The 26,135-nt window shown below is 44.3% G+C and overlaps 1 protein-coding gene across 2 annotated transcripts in view; it reads left to right on the top strand.

Moving 5' to 3' along the window:
* Positions 1 to 26,135, top strand: part of LOC122813282 (deubiquitinase MYSM1-like) — a 260,734-nt gene that overhangs the window by 140,150 nt on the left and 94,449 nt on the right. For both annotated transcript variants that reach the window (XM_044085525.1, XM_044085524.1), the window contains exon 2: positions 21,118 to 21,250. In XM_044085525.1, the coding sequence (XP_043941460.1) occupies positions 21,118 to 21,250 (133 nt within the window). The remainder of the gene's footprint in view (positions 1 to 21,117; positions 21,251 to 26,135) is intronic.

Below are 26,135 nucleotides of genomic sequence, written 5' to 3'. Positions count from 1 at the left end.
TCAGGTATCATATGAGAGTACTCCAGTGGTCCATCAGGCATCAACCAATGGGTTTCCAGGTATGCTTGACAAATATTTGCAGAACACAAATCCAGTGGTGGCTTGAGTCCCTGATGGTATCACAGGGTCATCCATTTGTCCCACGTTCTCTCAAGGTCATGGTGACCATTAATGCCTCCCAGCTGATGTGGAGGGGTTCTGCATGGGAAGGACAGTCCAAGGCAGATGGTGGTCCCCTGAAGCCAGTCTTTTTACCAACTCAACCACAGCCAATAAGGCAAAACAACAAACCCAACACACTAGTCGTAGCTGACTCTATAGTCAGGCACACTGATGTCCCACTCACCAAGCTAAACAAGGAGAAGGTTACTGTCAGCTGCCTGTCGGGTGCCAGGATCCGCCACATAACCCACGCACTCAGGTTACTCCACAGCAAGTACAAATATGACTCTGTCATTGTCCATGTTGGTGAACAACCTGAGATGTTCCTCCCTGGACTACATGAAAAGAGACATGGAAGAGCTCTCTGATCTTGTAGCCCAGGCAGGTATGACCCTAGCCCCTGAGTAGCATTCTGCCATCGCCCAGAATGATACCGCAGTTGTTGTGTCTTTCGGCTTTTCCCAGTTAGGGGTCACTACAGCGGAACTCCAGTCTGCTAATGATTGGCAGTAGATTTTTATGTGCCGAGTTGCCAGCCCTGACGCACAACCTTCAACGAAGGTACGCCCGTTCACGCATGTCTCCATACAGAAGACGCTCTAGCTGAGAATCGAACAGGACAACGTCTATCTGTGATGTGGCAACGCTACCGCAGCACCACCACTGCAGTTCTAGAATGATACCGCAGTACAAGGACAAAATGATTGACTTTAACAATTGGCTAAGCTTCTGGTGTCATTCTAAAGGTATCCAGTATCTGTCTACCTGAGATGACATGGTCAAAAGACCACAATGCTTTGCCAGAGATGGCCTGCACCTGTCACCCCTGGGATTCCAGATACTGGCTAAGGTTCTTGCCACCCCTATAGTGCCTTTTTTTAGGCAAGGTTCAAATGACAAATTCATCACCGTAACAGGAACAGGCAAGCAAAAACTGAGGGTGATGCTACTCAATGCTAGAAGTGTAAATCTTAAAATGCACTTGACTGAGACCTGGTTCAAGGCTCCAGAGAGCATCCCTACACTACCAGGCTATAACTCGTACCACACTTTTCAGCCATGTAACCTAGACCGAAGCACCAAAGGCGGAGGTGTGTCCATATTCATTAAGGATATCCACACCTCCAGGCTAGTTGCTCTGCATAATGCAGCCGAGGTTATCCAAGTGCAACTAACTCTGGGCAAAACTGCAGTCCAAATTGTAGCTTGCTACCGATCCCCCACCATGCCCCAGGATTCCCACTCCTCTTTTCTTGATGTTCTGGAAAATGTTAGGGTTCAACCAAACACCCTAATAATGGACGATTTCAACTACCCCACCATTAACTGGGAAAACTACTCATGTACCAACTCTTTCGCTCAACGCTTTCTGGAATTCATAAACTCCAATGCCCTGGATCAACTTATCCACAACCCCACCAGGGGCAACAGTATCCTAGATCTAGTCATTACCAACATGAGTGACCAGTGTTCCACACCTGAAGTCAATGCCTCATTGGTCCGATCCGACCGTAAGCTAATTACCCTAGATATCCACATCCTGCCCCCATTAAGGAAACCATGGTAAACAATTTCTCCAAAGCCAACTTCATGCTTCTTAAAGACAAAAGTGGTGAACTTCATGACACTTATGCAGATGGACAATACAATTACGACTACTGAAACCTGCACAGTTGCACATTATAAGCACTTACATGAGTGCGTGGATCGTGCCATCCCAAACAGAACCAAGACGCTATCCTCCAAAAAAAGGAAGCCTATCTGATGGTCCCCTGCCATAAACAAACTGTACAACAGGAGGACGAAACTGTTGCAAAAGAGAGTAAAATCCCATGAGTGGAGGAGCTTCCCTGGTCAGCGTCAGTAAGAAGATGAGATCTCTGATAAAATCCTCCAAAGTTAGTTACGAAAACAAAATCGCCACTCATTCTAAAGACAAGCACAAAGCATTCTATAGCTATGTCAAGAATCTCAGTGGCAACACTCAGATCTGCTCTGAGTTGCAGCACAATGGCACTAAATATACAGACCCAACTGATATTGCCAACATCCTGGCAGATAGGTTCAGTGCTAACTTTATCCCCCTCTCACCCTGTAAAGAGCCCATTTCTATACCGCAAGAATGCAAAGTTCCTGTAATCATGGCTGCACAGATAAAAACCAAGAACACAGCATCCATGTTACCAAATGACATCCCAGGCTGCGTTCTACATGAACTACAGAACGAACTGGCACCCCACCTAAGTATCATGTTCAATTATAGCCTCACCTCAGGCTTTGTGCCCGCTGAATGGCGCACAGTGACTGTTATCCCACTCCACAAGGGGGGGCGCCCCCACGGACCCCAGGAACTACCGCCCTTTTAGCCTGACGATCCGGGTCTGCAAGGCCATGGAACATATCATCATGGAACTTATAAACAAAGACATTGGTAATCTCCAAACTCCTGACTCCACCCAGTTCAGGTTTGTAAAAGGTAGATAATGTCTCCTAAACCTGACAGACTTCTTTGAAGCAGTCACCAAAGCCGTAGACGAGAGTAAGGTGGTTCACACAGCCTATCTAGATCTTGCCAAGGCTTTTGACACCATCCCCCCACTCAATTATAGATACACTCACTAAACTGGGTATAAATCCCTATGTCACAAGATGGGTTGCCAACTGGCTCACTGCCAGAACACACACTGTGAAAGTAGCAGACTCCAAATCTGACTTCAGACCAGTGACAAGTGGAGTATCACATGGTTCAGTCCTGGGTCCTCTCCTGTTAGCCTGTACTTCAGAGAAGTAGATACCAAACACAGAAGGTCTTTGGCTAATGAAGTTCGCAGATGACTGCAAACTAGGAGCCATAATCGAAACTCCTAACGATGTGGACAATCCTACAAAAGGGGCCTCCCTGAGACAGATGCCTGGTGTCAAAGCGATGGCCTTAAGCTCAGTGCCAAAAAGTGCATTGTCATCCCCTTTGGTAAAAACTCTGTACCCATGAACTACAACATAGGCGGTAGTATACTTAACACCGAAAGTGTGATGAGACCTTGGGACATAGGTGGACAGTAGTCTCTCCTTTGATATTCACATCGCCACAGTAATCAAGAAATCCTTCTACGTGGCACACCTCATCGCAAAAGGTTTCTCATCCAGAAAAAAAGAGGTCATTGTTCCCCTCTACTCATCACTCATTAGACCCATTGTAGAGTACAACACCTCTTTTGTTATGTACCTCAGAAGACATTTACAACAACTGGAAAGGCCGCAGAAATGCCTCACAAAGAGGATTACCAGACCCAAACAGATGCCATACGCAGACCATCTCAACTCCAGCTTTACTGCGTCGCATATCGCCTACTCAGAGGTGATCTCTGCCTAACATACCAAGCAATGTCAAACCCGGAGCTGTTGGACATACTCCACTTAAAGAAATCCCAATCCATCCGAGCTATACGCTGTAGGGACCTAAACCTTGTCACCACAATAAACAGAACATGCTGGAGGGATAGATTCCTGTCCCAGAGACTTCCCATACTCTGGAATAAACTACCCGTCTATATCAAACAAAGCTCCTCATTAGCACTCTTCAAGAAAACCTTGATGATTGGATGGTAAATAGGAAATTCACCCCCAGGATCACTTCTGTGGCTCTGCTCGTCAGTGGCACAGGAAAATAATTTTTCTTGGGTGGCAAAAGCCAGGGTACATTTTTGGATGGGCTTGTATAGGCCTTAGGGCAGATAGCCTAGTACCTACCTATGAACTTATGTTCTGAAGAATGAGGTTAGTTCTGTTAGTTTTGCAGGCTTTCAGGACTCCCTCCCACTAGGAGTGATATCTCTTCCAGATGGACATATCGGTAGTCTGGTACATCAGCTAGCAAGGGGGAACATGCTCCTAATAATTACATTGAGAAGTAATGAGGGTTTGGCAATGGGCGATATCTTCCACCCGCTTTCTGGTAACCATTCACATCCCAATGAAATCCAGTGTTCTAGTGGACAGACTGAGCCAGTCTGTCCTTTTGCCTCACTAGTGGTCCCTCAATCTGAAGGTAGCAGAGCAGATTTTCTGCCACTGGGGCTGACTGTGTTGCAATCTCTTGGCCTTATTTCACAACACCAAGTGCAGCAGGTACATTTTCCTTTTAACTTCCTTGGGGGAGGCACCAAGAGATGCTGTGACCCATAGTTGCCCCCCCTCCCCAGGCTCCTGTATGCCCTTCCATCTACCCCTCTTATCCCAAACTTTCTGCAGAAAGTGTCAGGCAGACCATGGTTATCCTAATTGCTTCTTTGTGACTTTAACAAGTCTAGTTTCCCTTGCTCTGGCTTAAATTGATAGTCTATCCTTTGGTGTTGATCCCAGTCCAGATCTTCTCTCTCACCCGTCCAGAATGCCTCATCCAGTCCTCCAGGCTTGCAAGCTAACTGCTTGGTTTCTTCACTTCCAATGATGGCTACTCAGTGTAGGCTTTCTTCCCACATAATCCAGATTATTACATCATCCCAAAGACCTTCTATCAAAAAGATTTACAAAAGCAAGTGAAAAAGGTTTTCAGTTTGGGCCTCCCAAAGGAATCTGGATCCCTTTTCAGCTCCTCTTCCAGATGTGTTACACTTTCTGTCTTCCATTTTTCATGGTGGGTACAGCTATTCAGCTGTAAAAGTTTGATATAAGTTTTCACATCAGAAAAATTAAATCTCCTGTCGCCTTTCTTAGATTATCCGAGGCCTTCTTAAGGGGCACTTTCCTTCTCAGATCTCCCCTGAAAGAAGGATCATGCTCATCCTTTGGACATTATGTTATAAGCTCTAACCATACCTGAACCTGCAGCCATGGTGGACATCAGATTTCTGGCTTGGAAAATTTTATTTTTGATGGCAGTCACTTCAGCTAGGAGAGTATCAGAACTGCATGCCCTTTCTTCCAAACCTCCTTACCTTACTTTTCATAAGGATATAGGGTGTCTTTGTGAACGGATCCCATCCTTTGCTCCTAAGGTAGCTACAGAGACTTCGCTTGACCAGTCTACCAGTGTTCTTCCCTAATTTTACCAACAAAGGGGAATATATGCTGCATTTGATGGATGTGCATAATTAGCTCTGTTTCTGCCGTCACCATGCTAAGGAGCTTAGAAAGTCTAATTAGCTGTTTGTTTCTTTCTCAACAGCCAAGCTGGGATAGAGAGCCTCTAATGTGACCCTATCTAGATGGTTGTCTGACTGCAGCTCGTGTATATGTGTGTATATATATATATATATATATATATATATGTATATATATATAAAAGTGTGTGTGTAGAGAAAGTCTTGACCTTGCCCATCCTCATCAAGGCTCATTCGACTACATCTGTGGCTACTTCTACTGTCTTCTTCTCAAGGGCCTCCATCAATGATATTTGAACTGCAGTCACTTGAGCCAATGTTCACACCTTCATTTCTCATTATAAATTGAATTTGCTTTCTAAAGAGAGAGCTACTTTAATTCATCCATCCTATGGAACATTCTTGCATCAGTCCGCCCAAGGGATTCATTAGCTGGGGACTCTGTCCCATCCATTGAAGAACAGACAGAAGAGACACCATCAGATACGGAAGTTATGTATTTACCATAGCAATAGATCTGTGTTGTCTGTTTCTATCCCCCCCTTCCCTATTCCATTATTTTTGGAGTTACTACATATTACTTTTTTGTCTTTCTGGTACAAACAGACTGCTTGTCTCCTGAGTCTATTATTATGCTGGTTGAGTTGCAGAGCTGAATATGGTCATTGTGTTTAGAAAGGCTGATCTTTGAGGACAGTGTACTTTGTTATAGGAAACCACAAACCACCAACTCCTTTGCTCCAAAACACAAAATACGAAAAATAGATCTCCGTTTGCTGTACCATAAAGGGCTGCCCTCCAAAAATGCAAACACGGTGCAGTCACCAACAGTTGTTACAAGTAAAAATCCATAAAATGCCCAACACACAATGGCAGGCTAAGATAATATATAAATTTAATATTAATCCACAGGATGACACATATACATAAAAATGATTGAGCGCGCTTTCGTCTTCAGTGTATAGACTTCATCAGAATTGACACTTCCACTGAATGAATACTTTAAATACCAAATGACTGAAAAGGTATCATTGGATAATTACCTAATTACTACACCAGAGAATAATAATGTGCTAATTAATGCATACAAAATCTATTCTCCGTCATGAAAAACTAACTTTTTGTATAAACATATGTTATGAGTGAGCAGCTGTCATCAGCCTGCCCCTTCTTGGTGGCGGGAGGCAGTTCAGTCTGCTTTAAATATTGATGCCTCCAAAAAAGAAATGCGAGTTTAATGTGCATAACATGGACTGCAGATGTGCATCTGGCTCTGCTATGCTAAGTATAAGGAGTAGCCTCATGAAAAGGCAGAATCTTCCAGAGAGGTCATATGTACAAACATGCATGGCCTCCTAATAGGAAGGAGGCATTGCAGACCCTTATGCTAGCCTGCATGCCCATTGAATGTCAGAGGCAGTGAGTTAAGCAAGCAGTAATGCCCAGCAGGGTGAATTACTGTGTAAATAACACTGCCCAGGAGTGTTACGAGGCCCAACATGGCAGACACCCTGGAGGGCATTATTGTGTTTAGAGAACAAGCTATCTGTAAATTTGTTTCACTTATTTACTTACTTTTTTTTTTTTTTTTTTTAACTATATTATTTTTTTTTTTTTTACATTTTTGATGCAAAATAGTTCCTCCACCTAATGTTTCAAACTTGCTATAGTATATATAAATGGTGTTGGACGAAGTATTTTACATCTAAAATGTAACATTTTCCAAAAAATGTCCAGATATTTACTCTTGTGTCTTGGTCCCTTATTTCTAAAGTGTCTGTTTGTTGCCAGTCATTGGGGACTGAAATAGCTAAATAATGACACATTTGAGTTGCAGACTTTAACAGCATTTTCTGAAGGAAATATTCAAGCGACTTTCTAATTTTATAAGAGCAATATTTAAAAATTGTTCCTATTTTTGAACCTTTGTTTTAGGCTTTATCCACCTTTCTTGAGCTAAGAGGTTGAGAGAAGAATGCAAACCTCTTTACTGCTGCTGCCACTGGTCAGTCGATCTCACACACACATGTGCATGCACCGCTTCAGAAAATGCATGCTAACACAAATCCATTTATTCAGGCAACTTTGTAATTTTATAAGAACAATATTTAAAATCTGTTCCTATTTTTGAGCCTTTGTTCCCCCTTTATTTTAGGCTTTATCAAGATTTTTTGAGGTAAAAGGTCGAAAGTTTTGCAGACTGCTGCTACTGCTTGGTCACTCACTGTTCGCACACACACTTCCACTTTCATTTACACAAGTAGACACACACTAACACACACAGGCAGAAACATACACACAAATGTACACACACTTTTCTTTTTCTTTCTTTTTTATGTTTCTTCTAATTTTACACTTGCTAAACCACAAAAGTGCTGCTTAGCAAGTGTAAAATAATAGCTCACTATCTCACTCACACTTTCATGCATTATTGCATGCATTCACACACACATACCCAAACACACACTTTTCTTTTTTTTTTTTTTTTTTATTTTACACTCAATAAACAGCAAAAGTGCTGCATAGAGAATATAAAATAATGATGACTGTTAGCTTTCTTCAGTCCAAGCTCCACGGCAGCTTAATTTGCGGTCGTGAAATGGCAGACTTGATGTTCTTCGTGTTTCACTGTTGGCCATCACACTTTGGTTATCTGCCTGCAGGCAGCCCTCAGTTGGCCCAAATACCAGAGACTTAGTATTTCTGTGATGGATGCTGTCACTCCAGGACTGTCGTCAGGAGTATAAAACCGGCAGCCGACCGCTTTACATCAGTCTTTCTCGCCGAGGAGCCCGAAGCAGAAGCAGTTTGCAAGTGCCAGTCGGCCGCTACCTGAATTTTAGTTTACAAATGTAATATTCCTGAAGTCTTCTAAAGCTAAGTACTCCATTGGGGATCCTTTTTTCTTGCTCTAACCAATATCAGAAAAAGTTAACACTTGTCTTGCCTGTGGAAAGCAAATACCTCACAAAGATTTTCATTCTTACTGTCTCTCCTGTTTAGGCCCAGATCACGACGTCCCTCGCTGTCAGTTTTGTGCCTTATTTAATGCCAGAACCATTCATCATCGGGATGTCTTTGTCACCAAATTCTTTCGCTCTCTATCTCCGTATTCTGATATGGTTTCGGTAAGCCATCCGACTACCGATATTCCGAAAAAACGTAAAGATAAAGACCGAGACAGCATAGGTCCAAAACAGCCAACGATACTTCCATTAAGCTAGTCGTCAGTCCGCTGGTACTCAATGACGCGCTTTCGCAGCCCCTGATGCTCACTTCAGTGGATTCGCAGGCCTCTACTGAGACCCATTCAGAGTCCGGTGTGCCGCAAGACTCTTTATCGACTATGGAACCTGCGGATGTCTCTACCGCGGATGGGTCCAGAGCTGCTGAGCAGGCACTGGTTTCTAAGGCAGTTATTCACTCAACCGATGTTCGACTCAAACAAACGACCTCCTTTTTAACCAAAACTACCGAGTTTCTTAGGCCCAGAGTATGCACTACACCTAGAAAACTGACGACCAAAGTGCATGCACGTGTTCCCATGCCACAAAAACAAATACTTAGAATGACTGAAGACCTTATTATACTGATTAGAGGGAGTCGGCCTTCCCCTACTAAGAGACAAGTGTCCAGTCCCCTTCAGCTTCTGCAGACCAGGAGTCCGATGACTCTGAAATTTCCGATTATGAAGACATGCCCTTATCTGCTTATGAGGATTCAGATTCAGAGGAATACATTCCCTCCCCTTCAGAGGATTTTTCTTTTGGTGAAACCTTGCATACCTTACAAGAGCATTTCCACTGGGAATGTCAAGACTATCCTCCATCCAAAAAGAGACTCAGAGAATTTCTAGAGCTGCCTCAACACAGGCCCTTAGCAATACCTCATGTCCTGGATGTTGTGGATGATGTTTTTATGGAAGCCAGTCTTAATCCTGACACTTTACCCCCTGCCCCTAGGAAACCAGACAGGTACTACAGAGTACCTGACACTCACAAATTTATTTTTGAGAATCCTACTGCTGACCCAGAGATCATTTCCCAAGGGACTAAAGGGATCAAGGCTACTACAGCCAAGAATCTCACCCCTTCGGACAGGGATTCCAGGGCTTTGGACCGATGGGGTAAGAAGGCAAAGAACAGCAACTCTTGCTGTTAGGACATTGAATTGTCAGTTTCACATGCTGAAGTACCAGCAACATATTATGGAACTTATTAAAAAAAAAGTGGCAACCTTTTCAGACCGTGCAGAAAATAAAGAATTGCAGGAGCTTATGCACTCTGCAAGCCAAGTTACTTTGCAGTTTGGCTTTGACACACTAGAAGCATCTTGCCGGGCAGCTGTCACTGGCTCTGTACTGAGAAGACATGCTTGGCTGAAGGAGCAGACCTTGCCAGACCATGTCAAATCAAAGTTACTAGAAGCTCCTTTGAATAAGTTCAAATTCATAGCTATAGATCAGCTAGTTGTGGACAACAGAGGTGGCCCAGCGTCATTAAAGTTATTGGCACTTGAACTACATTGGCAGATAAGGTTGGAGGCTTATCATTTCCCAGGTCTTAATGAAGCATGCTCCATATCTTGTTTGTTGAATATTTTAAGTCTTAAAAGGTAGTTGTAGGTATTACTGCTTTCATCATTATGCATTGTCTAGGGGCACTTGTGGTACGGGTGGACATTTATTTACATTAACGTACATGCACTTGTTCTAAAATGCATTGTATTTGGACATATGCATTTATTCTTATATAGCACCCTGATAAGGAATTACGAACTGGGTGCATACCTATGTTTAACTAACTATTTAAATGAATGTTCTACTCTATTTCATTATATTTAGGATTTGTTTAATTCCATTTGCATCCTTATAAACATTTTTATAACATTCTTATAAGGTTTATTCCTATATTTCATAGTCCACCTGTTTTATTAGTTTTATCAGTATGTATTTTAATTCATTGATACAATATTTAATCTACTTAATTTTTATTCAGCGTACATACGTAGTTCTTGTATTTAGATATTTGAAAAGTAGTATGATAGCTCTGTGTATATTCTAAGAAGTAATGTCAACTTAATTGACTGTGAGGAACTTTGTATTTAGGTTTTCTTGCCTTTAAGGTTTTTAATTAACTTTTAGTACACTTAATTGATGACTAATTAGGGTTTTAAATTTAGTAGGTTGGATTGTTCTTAATGTATTCTGAAGAAGTCTGCTTATGAAGCAGACGAAAAGCGTTTCAATAAATTTTGGTGGTTGAAACTACATCCTGGTGGTCTTTGAGTGGTCACTGACCAGGTTTCACAGCATCTACACTAATTTCTGGATTCTCTCAGCTGTTTTTCAGTGTTTTGTTTCCAAAGTCTCCTTTGAATAAGGACCGTTTGTTTGGCACCAAAGCAGAAGAGGTTCTTAAAAAGATGGAGGAAAAGGGTCTATATTAGAACATCGAAGTTTCAAATCTTCGAATGTGCTAATATCAACCCCTATTCAGCGAACGCTGAAAATAGCGAAGCTACAGAAAACCAAATTTTTTCCCAGGGAAAGAATTTGGTTGTCCATTTCTGTGTCTCCGCTATTTTTAGTCCTGTGGTAGAAAGTTACGGGTCGGGTTCAGGTAAGTGTGCGATTAGACTCTGGTTAGGTGAGTTAGGGTTAGGGCGCAGGTTAGGTATGTGTGCGAATGTGTGGACGTGAGGGTTAGGTGAGTTAGGGCGCGGGTCAGGTAAGTGTGTAATTGTGTGGACGTGAGGGTTAGGCCACGGGTGAGGTGAGTGTGCAATAGTGACGGACCTTAGGGTTTGGGTTAAGGTAAGTGGATAGTTAGTGGCATATGTACAGTTTAGTGTAGGGTTAGATGTAAGATTTTAGGTATATGTGTGTGGATTGCTGTTTGTTTGGTGTGCTTGTGTTGTGTGTATGTGTTTCGGAACAGCTAATTTTTTCCCCAGGAAAAAATTTGCTGTTCTGCATGTTCGATGATGTAAGCATTCGCTGAATAGGGGTCGATATTAGAACATTCAAAGTTTTGAAACTTCAATGTTCTAATATAGACCCGGAGGAAAAAGCTAAGTCTATGCACACTGTTAAAGAATTCTTACAAGTGCAACCCCCTAGATTCAGTAGGCATTGCCCTTCCAGGCACTGGTCCTTTCCTGCCCCCTCCAGGCCTTTTCAAACCAGACCCAGGGGAAACAGACCACCCAGACTTCATTCTCAGGGTATGTAGAGATATAAGCAATGGCATGCACCCACTCCTAAAGCAGGGAGTAGTAAGCCACCTCCTTACGGGAAAAGCTCACAATGACTTCTTTACTCCACTCCCCAGCCCTGTGCAATTGCTTGTGCCCTTAGGAAGAAAACTTGCCCTTCATGCAAAAACTGGATGTCCATCACTCAGGACCAGTGGTCCTTAATATTGTATCCCAGGGGTACAAATTTTATTTCCATTCACTGCCAACCCCAAGTGGGTTTCCAGACCTTCTTCCAAAAAAGTGGGCAGAGGCTCAAAACCAAGTACTTTCTCTGCTCAGTATCAGCTATTCAGCCAGTTCCAGTAGAACAGAGGGGTCAAGTATTCTACTCCAGACTCTTCCTGGTACCCAGGAAAGAGGGCTCTTGGCGCCCAATCGTGTATCTTTCCATTCTCAACACCTACCTGGTGGTACCAAAATTCAAAATGCTTACCCTGCAACAGCTTCTTCCTATGCTAGCCAAGGATACCTGGTTTAGTCACCCTAGACGTAAAAGAAGCCTATCTGCATATCCCCATAAGGGAATCATGCAGGAAGTATGTACGTTTCAGGGCAGGGTCTATGCATCATCAGTTCTCTGCACTTCCCTTTGGCTTATCTACTACACACAGAGTATTCACAAAATGACTGGCTCCAGCCGTTGCATACTGCAGGCAGAGAAATATCCAAATTTACCTGTACTTGGACTGCCTGATTCAGGCAGACAGGAATTGCTGCTGCAGCACCTGATATTTGTGAAAAACATTCTCACTTCCTTGGGGTACACCATCAACTAAAAGAAATCAAAACTGGTACCCAGTCAAAAGATTGTATTCCTGGGAGCAAGCTTGGACACAACTTCCTAGATGGCATTCCTCACCTCAGAAAAACAAGTCTATCTGACAGATCACTTCAAACAAATGGCCTCCAGAAACCAGCTATCTGCAAGAAAAATACTGCAAGCCCTAGGGTTCATGGCCTCCTGTATACTGCTGATTCCATATGCAAGACTGCATATGAGGAAACTCCAATGGTACTTAAAAAGTCTTTGGTGCCAACATTCTCAGGACCTGGAAACAGTCATTCCTGTCATACCCTGTCTAAGGACAGAGTTCCTCTGGTGGGCAGAAGCATGCAACCACAACAAGGGACTGCCATTTACTCAACCCCACGCCGCCCAAATCCTAACCAGTGACGCATCAGACTATGCCTGGGGAGCACATATGGACGGAGTATGTATTCAGGGCCACTGGAGCCAAAGACGGATTCACCTGCACATCAACCAAAAAGAGATGCTAGCTGTACAGAATGCCCTGACAGCTTTCAGATCCCTAATCTTTCCAGGACAACTGCTAATAAAAACAGACAGCACCACAGTTATGTGGTATATCAACAAGCAGGGAGGAACCCATTCCTACCCCCTGCAGGCTAGCCATGGCCCTGTGGAACACGGCATTGGACATTCAAGTCCATTTGCAAGCTGAATTCTTGCCAGGCAAACAACACTTACTGGCAGACTTGAGCAGAAATCTCCTAGACCCACACGAGTGGCAGTTGGGAGCACAGCACCTTCAACCTTCTGATCCAGAAATGGGGGACCCCAGTGGTGGTTCTCTCTGCCTCCCCCTACAACCACCAGCTCAGCAAATTCTGCATCAGGAATCCTCACAGCAGGGCTTGGAAAGTGGATGCCCTATCTTTTCAGTGGGTAAATCTCTCAATCTATGCCTTTCCCCCTCTGCCCCTCCTTTGAAGAGTATTATTCAAGATAAAACAGGACAGACCAAGGACAGTTCTGATTGCTCCGAACTGGCCATGCTAGCACTGGTACCCACTCCTGCGCAGCCTGACATCGGTGACACCCTGGCACCTACACCAGAATCCAGCCCTCTTCTCTCAACAGGAGGGACAGATTCGGCATCCACAACTGCAAACCCTAAGTCTTGCAGCCTGGCTTATTCCTTGAATTCTCCCCCAGCGACCTTAAGCAAACAGGTGCTGGACGTCATTCTTGAAGCCAGAAGACCCAGTACAAGAAAATCCTATGCTGATAAGTGGAAAAGGTTCTTCTCATGAATTTTCAATCTAAAGGAGAGGACACAACACTGCCCTCTCTGCCTCTTATCCTGGATTACTTAGCAGATCTATTCCACAAAGGCCTGTCCTTCTCCATTAAGATACATGCCTTAGCCATTTCTGCTCATTACAACACTGAGACACCTCTCTTCTCGCACCCTCTTATCAAACAGTTCCTGAGAGGGGCAAACAACTTAAGGCCACCAAGGAGAGCACCCACCCTGCCCCCTTTGAACCTGCTGCATCAGCAGAGTTATAATTCCTCTCTTAAAACAGCCTTGCTTCTAGCCATCACTTCAGCTAGAAGAGTGTCTGAGCTACAAGCACTGATGGCTGTGGGAACCATTCATTATTTTCCATGCTGACAGGGTTTCCCTCAGGACTACTCTTCCTTTATGCCTAAAGTGGTGTCCATTGTGACTCTCATTCAATCCATCCATTTGCCACCCTTCTTCCATAATCCTCAAGATAAGGGGGAAAGGATCCTGCACTCCTTGGACGTGCACAGACAACTCAAATTCTACCTTGATAGGACTAAGCCCTTCAGAAAATCTGACCAGTTACTAGTCAGCTTTGCAACAGGGGCAGAGGGCAAGGCCATTTCAAAACAAACTATTCCCAAATGGATAGCACAGTGCATCCATTTCTGCTACAAGCACCATGGGAAACCATCCCCTCAAGGGGTCAGAACACATTCCACTAGGGCAGCATCTACCTCTACAGCATTTCTCAGGGGAGTCCATACCAGGGACATCCTGGACGCTGCTACCTGGAGTTTTGTACACACCTTCACCAAGCATTACCACCTGCCTATCTTTTCCAAATCCAAGGCAGGATTTGCTACAGCAGTCTTGCAAGGCATACTAGCCAGCCCTAACTCTTCATGACTGCCTCCACACTTCAGCTTTGGGAATCCACCCAAGTGTGATTTCTACAACAGTGAAACATGAACATAGTACAGTTGTGTACACTTACCATAAATGTAGATGTTCGAGTGTATTCACTGTTGTAGTCCTGGTTTCCCTTCCTCCAGCCCCCTGGTTCTCTCTCTCTCTCCTATCTATGGCTATTACTAACCCTTTCTGAGGTATTGGTATTTACTTTTTACTGGTGGTGTTTTCCCCACTATAACCTAGCTCCCTATTTGGGGCCTCCTGACATTTGGGGCAAGAAAAACTGATGTAATGGCGTCTGCTGCCTGTTTCTATACCCCTGACAACCTGACGTCAGTCCTGGAGCGACAGCATCTGACGCAGAAATACTAAGTCTCTGGTATTCGGGCCGACTGAGGGCTACCTGCAGGCAGATAACCCAAGTGTGATGACTGCAACAGTGAATACACTCAAACATCTACATGTATGGTAAGTGTACAGAATTGTACTTTATTCAGGAGGCATTACCAGTACATTATCGCCTTGCTGAAGAACATTTGTTCTCCAGTCAAGGTGGTGATGTACATGTTGCCCATTCTCTAAATGTCATTAACAAACTCTTAACGGTTGCCTGGATGATGGTCTCATAAAATCAGCTCTTGCCTCAGGAAATGGGAATTTGTGTGCCTAATTAGACATGAGGGCTGTGGTTGACATCTTACAGGGGTTAAACAAAGGAAGAAGAATACTCAATGCTGTTGTATGTAGTTTTTGCATGCAATACTGTGATGTCAGTTTCAGTATCATTCTGTTTGCTGTTCATGCTCTGCCTGTACTTTTTGCTCTTATGCATTTTATATACCTATTTTTTCCTTTGCCTTTGAAAAGTGTACTCGCTCTGCAAGTGGACGTAATTGGTTATCAAAGCTTCAAATCTCCGTAGTACAGCACAGACACTGAATAATGAGGATGTCCACCTTCAGTTCCATGTAGTAATCTTTATTCCATAAATGGATGCATGATAAATTGTAAATAGTTTTATTTACATTCCTTCCAATAAGAGCACAGCTGCTGATGTTCTTCGTGTTTCACTGTTGCAATCATTGCATTTGGGTAATCTGCTTGCAGGTTGCCCTTAGTCGGCCTGATTAACAAAGTCTTGGGTCCTGCGTCGGTTGCTGTCCCTTCTTCCATGACGTCAGGTTATCAGGGGTATAGAACATGCAGCCGATGCCATTACATCAGTCTTTCTTGCTATGCAGTGCCCGAAGCAGAAGCAGTTCACAAGTGCCGGTTGGCCGACTCCTGACATTTTCATTTTCGAGTTTCAGAACGGAAGTCTTCAACTTAAAGCGAAGTACCCCGTTGGGGAAACTTTTTCTTGCTCCTTACTGATGTCAGTAAAAGTTAATAATTGCATTACTTGTGGAAAGTAAATACCTCATTAAGATTTTCATTCGCACTGTATTCCTTGCCTAGGCCTTGACCACGACATACCTTGCTGTCGGTTTTGTGCTTTATTTAATCAGCGCACCATCCGTCTTCGGTATATTTTTGCCTCAAAATATTTCTGTTCTCAGTTTAATTATCCTGAAATGTCGGTTAGCCATCTGACTACCGGGATTCCGAAAGAACGCAAAGATAAAGACAGAGACAGGCCACTGAGGTCCAAAACTGCCGACGACACTTCTAAGACAGTCGCCAGTTCGCCGGTACTCAGTGAGGCGCTTTCGTAGCCCCTGATACCTGCTACTTCTGATTCGCAGGCCTCTACTGAGACCCATTCGGAGTCCGATATGCAGTGAGATACTTCAACTATGGAACCTGTGGATTTTTCTACCTTGGATGGGTCCAGAGCCACTCTGCAGACAGTGGCTTCTGAGGGTGTATTCAGACCTATGGACTTGCATATTAAATCAACGCCTTCTATATTACTAAGGCCTAAATCTCGATCCATGCCTAAAAAACCGATGCCCAGGCCACATGCTCAGGCCCCTATGCCTAAAAAGCAAATGATAAAAATGGCTGAAGATCTAATAACTCTAATCAGAGGTAGTCAACCCCCCCCCCCCCAGAGGCCTAGGGCTGAGCTTGATTATGAATCTTCTGATCAGGATTCTGTTTCTTCTGACTCTTCTGATGACCTGGATTTGTCTTTACCTCCTTATGAGGATTCTGATGCAGAGGATTCTATTCCCTCTGCTTTCCCTCCTGAGGATTTTTCTTTTGGGGAAACCTTACATACTTTAAGGGAGCATTTTCACTGGGAAAGCCAGGAATTTTCTGATTCAAAAAAGAGGCTTGGGATTTCCTTCTACCACTGCATAGGCCATTGGCTATTCCTCCTGTACTAGACGTTGATGATGTTTTCTCGGAATCCAGTTTGGCCCCTGATTCCCTGCCTCCTGCTCCTAGTAAACCTGACAGATACTACAGGGCTCCCGAGTCCCACAAGTTCCTTTTCAAAAATCCTATTGCAGATTCAGAGACTATTTCTCAGGGGCCCAAGGGCAAAGGCTTCTACTGCTAAAAATCCTACCCCTTCTGATAGAGACTCCAGGGCTCTGGATAGATGGGGTAAAAATGTTTATACTTCAGCAACCTTGGAAATCAGAGTTTTAAACTGCCAATTTCATATGTTAAAATATTAGCAGCTTGTCATTGGACTACTTAAACAGAATATTATGTTGATTCCTGACTGTGTAGAAAATAAAGATTTACAGGACTTAATGGATTCTGCTGAACAAGTTGGAAAACATGCTTTGCAATGTGGTTTTGATTCACTAGAGGCATCTTGCAGGGCTGCTGTCACTGGGTCGGTGCTTAGAAGGCATGCTTGGCTTAAGGAGCAATCTTTGCCTGATCATGTTAAATAAAGATAAATTGTTGATGCTCCTTTAAATCAGGACCACCTGTTTGGCAACAAGGCTGAAGAAGTTCTTAAAAAGATGGAAGATAAAGCTAAATCTATGGAAACTGTTAAAATTTTTTTTACAAGTGCAACCTCCTAGATTTAGTAGGCATTGGCCTACTAAGAATTGGTCCTTTTCAGCCCCTTCCAGGTCTTCTCAAGCCAAACCAAGGCACAGCAAAAAAAAACAGGTTTCAGTCCCAGGGGACTCTCAGAACTAAGCAGTGGAGGGCCTCCACTTCCAAATCTGGGAATAACAAGACACCCTCCTATGGTAAACCGTCTCAATGACTTCCTTTTAAAATGTCCAAGCACTTGTCTTCTGACCGCCCCTTTGGTGGAAAAGATTGCTTTCCATGCAAAGAACTGGGAACTCATAACCCAGGACTAATGGGTTTTAAATATAGTGTCCCAGGGATACAGATTTCATTTCCACACATTGCCAACACCAAATGGGTGGCCGGACCTGCCCCCAAATCAGTGGGCAGAGGCTCAAAAACAAGTACTTTCTCTCCTAAGCATGGGGGCTATTCAACTGGTACCAGAAGAGGAAAAGGGACAAGGTTTCTACCAGACTTTTCCTGGTACCCAGAAAAGACAAATCATGGCGTCCAATCCTGGACCTGTCTACACTAAACACCTTTCTGAAGATTCCAAAATTCAAGATGCTGACTCTTCAGTTACTTCCTATGCTAGGCAAAGACACCTGGTTGGCAACACTAGATTTAAAAGAAGCATACCTGCACATCCCAATCAGGGAATCTTGCAGAAGATACCTACGCTTCAAAGCAGGCTACGCGCATTATCAGTTCTCTGCACTGCCCTTTGGCTTGTCTACTACACCCAGGGTATTCACAAAGTGCCTGGCTCCAGTTGTTGCATTTTGCAGGCAAAGAAGTATTCAAATATACCCATACCTAGACGATTGTCTAATTCAGGCAGAAAGCCAGGGCATAGTTTTGAATCATCTGGCATTTGTAAAACTTGTCTGTGGTACATCATAAACGAAAAAAATCACAACTGGTACCCTGTCAAATTACATTCCTGGGAGCAAGCTTGAATACAACTTCCCAGATGGCTTACCTCACGCCAGAAAAGCAAATTCATTTGATAACCTATTTCAAACAAGTGGCCACAAAAACCCTGCTATCTGCAAGACAAATTCTGCAAGCCTTGGGGTTCATGGCCTCCTGCATTCTTCTAATTCCATATGCAAACTGCATATGAGGAAACTACAGTGGTATCTAAAAAGCCTATGGAGTCAACATTCTCACAGCCTAGAAGCAATAATTCCTATAATACCTTGCCTACACCTAGAGTTCCTCTAGTGGGCAGAGGTTTGCCATCAAAACAAGGGACTACCATTCACACTACCCCCTGCCACCTAAACCCTAACAACAGATGCATCAGACTTTGCATGGGGCACTCACCTGGCAGGGAAGTGCATTCAGAACAAATGGAACCCAAGTCAAATGCACCTACATATCAATCAAAAAAAAATGTTAGCTGTACAGAATGCTCTGACAGCCTTCAAGGACTACATTCTTCCAGGGCAACTAATGGTAAAGACGGACAACACCACGGTTATGTGGTACATAAACAAGCAGGGGGGTACACATTCCTACCCCCTCTGCAGACTAGCCATGGCATCGTGGAACACAGCCTTGAGCTACCAAGTGCACCTACAAGCTCAATTCCTGCCAGGAAAATTAAATACACTGGCAGATGGACTAAGCAAAACCTCATGGACCCATACGAGTGGAAACTGGAACCAAGGATTTTCAGCATGTTGACAAGTGAATGGGGGAGGACAGACCTATTTGCCTCCACCCAGAATTACCAATTGGACAAGTTTTGCACAAGGACTCCCCACAAACAAGCCTGGAAAGTGGATGCTCGGTCCTTCAGCTGGAAAAACCTATCAGCCTATGCCTTCCCCTTGCTGCCTCTGCTCTCCAAAGTTCTACTAAAAGTCAAACAGGACAAACCAAGGATGATTTTGGTTGCTCCAAACTGGCCGCGCCAACACTGGTACCCCCTCCTGCGCAGTGTGTTGCAGTTACCTCCATGGCACCTGCCTCAGACCCCTTTCCTGCTGTCTCAGCTGGAGAAGCAGATTCTGCACCCTCAGCTTCCAACATTGAACCTTGCAGCCTGGCTAATTACTTAAACTCACCCTTATCATCCCTCAGCAAACCTGTGATGGATGTCATCTTAGAGGCAAGGAGATCTAGTACTATAAAATCTTATGCTGAAAAATGGAAAATATTCTGTGACTGGAACCAAACTCAAGGGATGAGCACAGCAGAGCCCCATTTTCCTCAGATTTTGTAATACTTAACTGAGATGCTTCACAAGGGCCTGCCTTTTTCCTCCATTAATATCCACGCCTCAGCCATTTCAGCTCATTATAACACAGAACCCACCCCTCTTCTCTCATCCTCTGCTCAAGCAGTACCTCAGAGGGGCCAAAAATTTGAGACCGCCCAGGAGAGCTCCTACCCCTGCCCTGGGACCTTAGCTTTGTATTGGAGAAACTCACTATACCTCATTTCGAGCCAGCTGCTACTGCAGACTTAAAATTTCTTTCTTGGAAAACAGCTTTCCTTTTAGCAATCACTTCAGCTAGAAGTATATCTGAATTACAGGCCCTTATGGCAGTGTCACCTTTCATCATCTTTCATGCAGACAGGGTGTCACTCAGGACCAGTCCATCCTTTGTGCCCAAGGTGGTATCCAGTGTGGGTCTTAATCATTCCATCCATTTGCCAACCTTCTTTCCCATTCCACAGAACAAAGGGGAACAGATTCTGCATTCCTTGGATGTGCACAGATAACTTAGATTCTACTTGGACAGGACTAAACCTCGAAGAAAATCTGAACAACTGCTGGTAGCATTTGCAGCAGGGGCAGAGGGGAAGGCTATTTCAAAAAAAATTTTCTAAATGCATAAGCCATTGCATTCATTTCTGCTATAAGCACCATGGAAAACCTATCCCCCAGGGGATCAGATCTCACTCCACCATGGCTGCATCTACCTCTGCAGCCTTTCTCAGAGGTGTTCCTACCAGGGACTTCTAGAAGCTGCTACCTGGAGTTCTGTACATACTTTCACCAAGCATTATTATTTGCCAATTTTCTCTAAATCCAGAGGTAGCTTTGCCACTGCTGTCTTGCAGGGCCTTATAGCTGGCCCTAATGCTATATAAACTCCTCCTCTCAACCATAGGTTTGGGAATCTACCCAAATGTAATGACTGCAACAGTGAAACACGAAGAACATAGTACAGTTGTGTACACTTACCATAAATGTAGATGTTCGAGTGCATTCACTGTTGCAGTCCTGATTACCCTCCCTCCAGCCCCTTAACTTCTTCTGGCTATACCTCTACTTTCCTTTACTATGCTTAAAAGCCTTTTTGGTGTATTTGCTTTTTGTTGGAGGTAAACCTTTGTGTTTTTATGTTTATTTGCTCCCCTTTAGGGGGGGCACCTCACATCTGGGGCAAGAAAAACTGATGTACTGGCATCGGCTGCATGTTTTATACCCCTGCTGACCTGATGTCATGGAAGAAGGGACAGCAACCGACGCAGGACCAAAGACTTTGTTAATCAGGCCAACTGGGGGCAACCTACAAGCAGATTACCCAAATGTAATGACAGCAACAGTGAATACACTTGAACATCTACATTTATGGTAAGTGTACACATCTGTACTTTTACACTTGATTGACTTTTCATTTGTTCATGTTTTACAGACTTATTTCTCTCGAGGTGGTGCTCAGTTTGTTGGGATGATCATAAGTCCATATAATCAACGCAACCCTTCACTGTACTCGCAGATTACCTGTTTGCTTATTAGCGAGGAACTCAGTACTGATGGATCTTTTCGTAAGTATTTCCAAGAAATACTTCTGTAAAAAAATAAGACATTTATATGTACATTTTCTTCCACTTCTCCTTTTTAAAATGAATTGTACTTTGTGTGCATTGTTGCCATAACAGAGATTTAAATGCCTTAAAGTATAACAGAAAGTAAGTTGCTTTATGTTTATACCACATCATGAAAATATTTTTTCTAGCAGTTTTACTTTTTCTCATTTCTCTCTGTCTTGTCATAATGTTATTTACAGAAATAAGTGGACCATTATGTAGCCTAATAATCCATAAAACTGGTTTTCAGCATTTCTATAGACCATTGTTATATTGCCAGTACGTGAAGTACGTCTTTTGTTGACTCTAGGGTGCCTTGAAAAGCAGTAATTGATTTGTTATTGTGCCAACTGTTTCTTTTCAAGCAGACTATGTTTTACTGTGCGGGAGGGAAAATTCAGTCATAAATTGTCACCCCAGAACTTTCTTTTTAACTTCGCTTTTTCCATTTAATATTACAAAACCTGCTTTTTTATGTTGATTTATCTGCTACGTCTCCATCTCATAATATTTCCAGTTTCAGTATTCTTGACATTACGAGGCTATGAGTACTGCCATTACTATCCTGTTGCTTTCCTTCAGTGACCTGTACATAATTAGGGATGCATCTTCACTTATCAGTTTTTGCTTCTTTCATTTTTTAAAGTGTCTGATGAAGGTTGTATTATTCCTAATTTTGTGCAGTTATTTCTCAGGCCATGTTCTGAACATCTGCTTACAACCATCTCCATCATTTTAGGTGTTTTTTCATTGACCATTGAAAGATGCTAAAGAGCAGGTCGAAATATTTACTCTGAACTCCTGGGTAAAGCAGTATGTCTCTTCAAGTAAGAGAGAGATATGTACTAGATGTAAATTGGAGTATTTATAGATGTGTATTAATGTGGCTTTCATTTATGTTGATTTGTTTGATTGTATTTCAAGACATTATAATGTGTACTGGCTTGTTCACATGGATTGGTTAGTCTTGCATTTTGTACTTTCCTGACTGCATCACAGTACTGCATTGCTTTGCAACAGTGAATTGTTTGGTACATGTGATATAGAAGCCACTGAGGTAAGTCTCATAAGAAAGAAAGAAAGGTAATGCTTAAAAAAAAGTTACATCACACTATAAAGTCACTATTAATGGAGATGATTTTTTTTTGTGATACTTTGCTAGCTGCCCATGAAACCGGGATTGCTTTATTAGTGTCTGTGAATTTTTTATTGCTGTTTTACTTTTTTAAATTTGAATCGTAAAAATTGATCTGAAGTTGTCTTCTTCATTTGGTCTTCAACCTGTGGGTTTCCGGATCCAGCACGGATCCGACTCAGCCACATATCCAGCATCTGATCTTAGCTCAAAGCTCTTCCCCTACCCATAATGTCCCTCTCTCCTTCTTTCCTTCAGATCTCGTTTGCTGCACTATTGTCAGCCTTGCGATGTGTGCTTTCTCCTGTTAAAGTTTGGGTAAGTGTCTTTATATCTGTTATTTTCCTCCCTTTTTCTCTTATTATCCACTTCTCTATCTTTTCTACCTCCCCTCGTGAAAAAAACACCTCTTTCTATCTTTTTTATGTGTAAGAGTGCATGTTAGGCCTTAGGTTACGAGTATGTCCAATGCATGTAAACCAAGCTTCAGAAAATGCATGAAGTGTGGCCACAAGCTCTCCCCAGCTGATGGCCACACTCTGTGCGTTGAATGTCTTGGGGCAGCCCATCTGGACACCACCTGTTCCATCTGTGCTGGATTTAATCCCCGGGCACTGATGGACAGGAAAAACAAGCTAATTTTAAGGGGCTTACTTCCCCCTCCAACTATCGGGGCACAGGCCTCTTCTGCCCCGGCTTCTCCTTCGGTCTCCGCCCTGGCCTCTTGGACTCAAATCACTGCTAAGAAGTCCGGGGATGGAGACAAGTCAGACAAATCTGCCAAGTCCAAGGACAGGGCAAGAAAGTGATCCCCAGATCGCTCGGCTTTGGCGTACCCTCCAATTAAAGTTAGGTCAGCTCTGAGCACAGTCTCCCTGGCTCCATTCCCCTCTGTTGTGTCCAGAGCCGGAGGAGCTTTGGACCTGTTCACTGGTGCAGGCTTCTCACCACCCCTGAGGGCCAGTGTCGATGGTCCCCTCGTCTCGCCCCACCCGCAGTTTTTCCAAGGCAGAGATGGATAGGATGATGTGGAAGTTATCCGCTCCCAGATTCATTTGGGAGTCCTGCCTGCTCCCTCTCCCTCTGGAGCCAGGGGCATGCAATCAGTGTACATACCTGTTGTTCATTCTCCGATCTGACCACCAGTTTCATAGCCCTTGGATCCGAGGAAACTCATCGAGGGGTCGGCTCCGATGGTACCCTGTACCTCGATGCCAGATTATAGCCTTGAGCAGATCGGATCCGACTAGCTCAGATCCATCTAGCTCTCTGAGCTGTAGCCTCTGCGCCAGATCCAAGGGGATGGCATTGGCTCCAAGCCTTTCAGAGCAGAGCCTTCCCTTTGAGATCTCGGCGCCTAGAGGTTTGGCTCCGACTCCCCTGTCGGGTCAGAAGGTTATGGCTCCAACCTTCTCAGGAGACCCGTTCCCCTTCGGCTTTCAGTGTGGTGGAGAGGGTCCTCTCGATCCCATTGAGACCCTTGATGATCTCATATTGGGTGTCCGTCCTGGCCCCCTCTGTTTCTGGCATGGACCTGTCCATTCTACCATCTCAAGGGCAGCCTGCTGCCTCTTTGCCCCAGGGTGCTCCCTCATGGGAGCAGCGAGACATTAGCGAGTCCTCCACAGAGAGACCAGCTGTGGAGATCCCCCATAAACATACATGCAAAAGGAGGCACTTGGACTCCCCTCCGGAGTCCCTCATGGAAGACACCAATTTGGAGGAAGGGGAAGGTTCCCCCTGGTCACCCCCCCAAGGATGTCTCCTTTGGAGATATTATGGAAATCCAACACCAGTGTGGGGGGTGGTCTGCATAAAAAACTAACTCTGATAAATCAGTGTTCCTTGAGGCATTTGGCGCAGGACCTCTACTTCCTGGGTGTCCCCTCCTGCAGATCCTTTAGTGGATTTTATCATATCTCGGGCGTGGAAGGAACTGGACATGGTGGAGCCCATTCCCAAACACCCTTGGTAAGGTTTTGAATCCACCTTCAGACAGGACCTGTTGGACTAAAGGATCCCCAGTTTGATGCTATGGTGGTGGCAGCTGTCACTAAGAAGGAGCTCACCCAGGAAAGCTCCACGGCCCACCCTCCTGACCAAGAGTCTAGGACGATGGACCATTTTGGGAAGCTGGTATACGCTTCAGCGACCCTCTCTGTGTGGGTGTTGAATTATATGGCACACATGATTAGGCTACAGCAACATCTGGTCAACGAGGTTGCTGAGTCTACCCCTGGGTCCATGTTGGCAGAGGACAAGAAAGTGTTTTCTCGAATGGCCACCCTGACTTCCATTGCTAACACTTCTATGCATCTCTTTTCCATGCTACCGAGAGCACTGTCAGAGCTGCCGGTACAGGCGTTGCCATCAGCCACCATGCCTGGCTCCAGCTTTGTGCCTTCTCGGAACCCATCAAGGCATCCTTTACAAATGCCCCGTATGATGGTTCCTCCCTTTTTAGGAAGCCAGTATGTGACACCTTAGTCCAGAGTGAGAAGGACAGGAAGACTCTGTCTGCCGTCAGGATCCGCTTTTCAACCCCTCAACGAACCTTCTCGAGGAATCAGTGGGGGGGGCCAAGAAGATGTGCTTCCAAAAATCTCAGAACTATTCCCAGGACACTCAGGACTCTCATTCCCCCAGGGGCAGAGGGGGATTTGATAGATGCCGCCCTAGAGGCAGAGGAGGTCCGAGGAGTCAAGGGTCTCATGAGCCTTTCTCGGAGAGACGCGCACAGCAACTCTGAACAGTTGCCCGGCTGCTCGTCTCTGGAAGCAGTCGGGGGTCACCTATCTCGACACCTAATAGCATGGGCGTCCATCACGGAAGATCGTTGGGTGTTGCAGATTATATCCAGAGGCTATTCAGTCCCCTTTTTCATGTCACGCCATCCACCCAGATGCAGCACTGGAGATTGCAAGGCTGCTAGAAAAGCGAGTCATCCAACCCATCCCTCCGTCCGGTTAGGCATTTATTCCAGGTTCGTCTTGATGCCAAAGACGACAGGGGGACTTAACCATTCTGGATCTTTCCACCTTGAACCTGTCTATGGCCAAGACAGAATTCTGGATGGTCACCCTTCTGCCTATCCTGCCCTTCCTGCAGAAGAATGATTGGATGTGCTCAATCGACCTCCAGTATGCTTACTACCATATCAAAATGGACAGATGCTCTCGGATGTTCCTCCACTTTCAGCTGGGGGCCAATCATTATCAGTTCAGAGCACTCCCCTTTGGTCTCACCACCGCCCCCAGGGTGTTCATCAAAGTGATAGCAGTGGTAGCGGCTCACCTGTGACTCCAGGGCATACAGGTCTTCCCCTACCTGGATGATTGTCTCCTTATTACCCCCTTCAGGCATCAGCTCAATCAAGTGAGGGATTTCCTTATTCTCTTAGCCCAGCGGTTGGGCATTATTATCATTAATCTCGTCGTCTTTGGCCCCTTTTCAAGTGTTAGATTTCATTGGCGCTCGATTGGACGCAATTCAAACCCAAGTCTTCCTTACCTTCGACAGGATTCAGTGTCTGAAGCTAAATGTCATTTGCATTCTCCAAGCTCAGTTACTAACAGTGGAAATGGTATTAAGGGCATTGGATCCATGGCGGCCACGATCAATCTCTTGCCGATGGCACACTTTTATATCTGGGTTCTTCAATGGACCCTCGCAGTCCAGTGGTCCATGTTAGATCTCCTGTTATCTCAT

This window comes from Protopterus annectens, chromosome 10.part0, assembly GCF_019279795.1.
Source record: "Protopterus annectens isolate FY-2018-M chromosome 10.part0, PAN1.0, whole genome shotgun sequence".
In the NCBI taxonomy this organism is placed as follows: domain Eukaryota; kingdom Metazoa; phylum Chordata; order Ceratodontiformes; family Protopteridae; genus Protopterus; species Protopterus annectens.
Note: the sequence above shows the minus strand (reverse complement) of the source record. Positions and strands in the feature narration are given on the sequence as shown.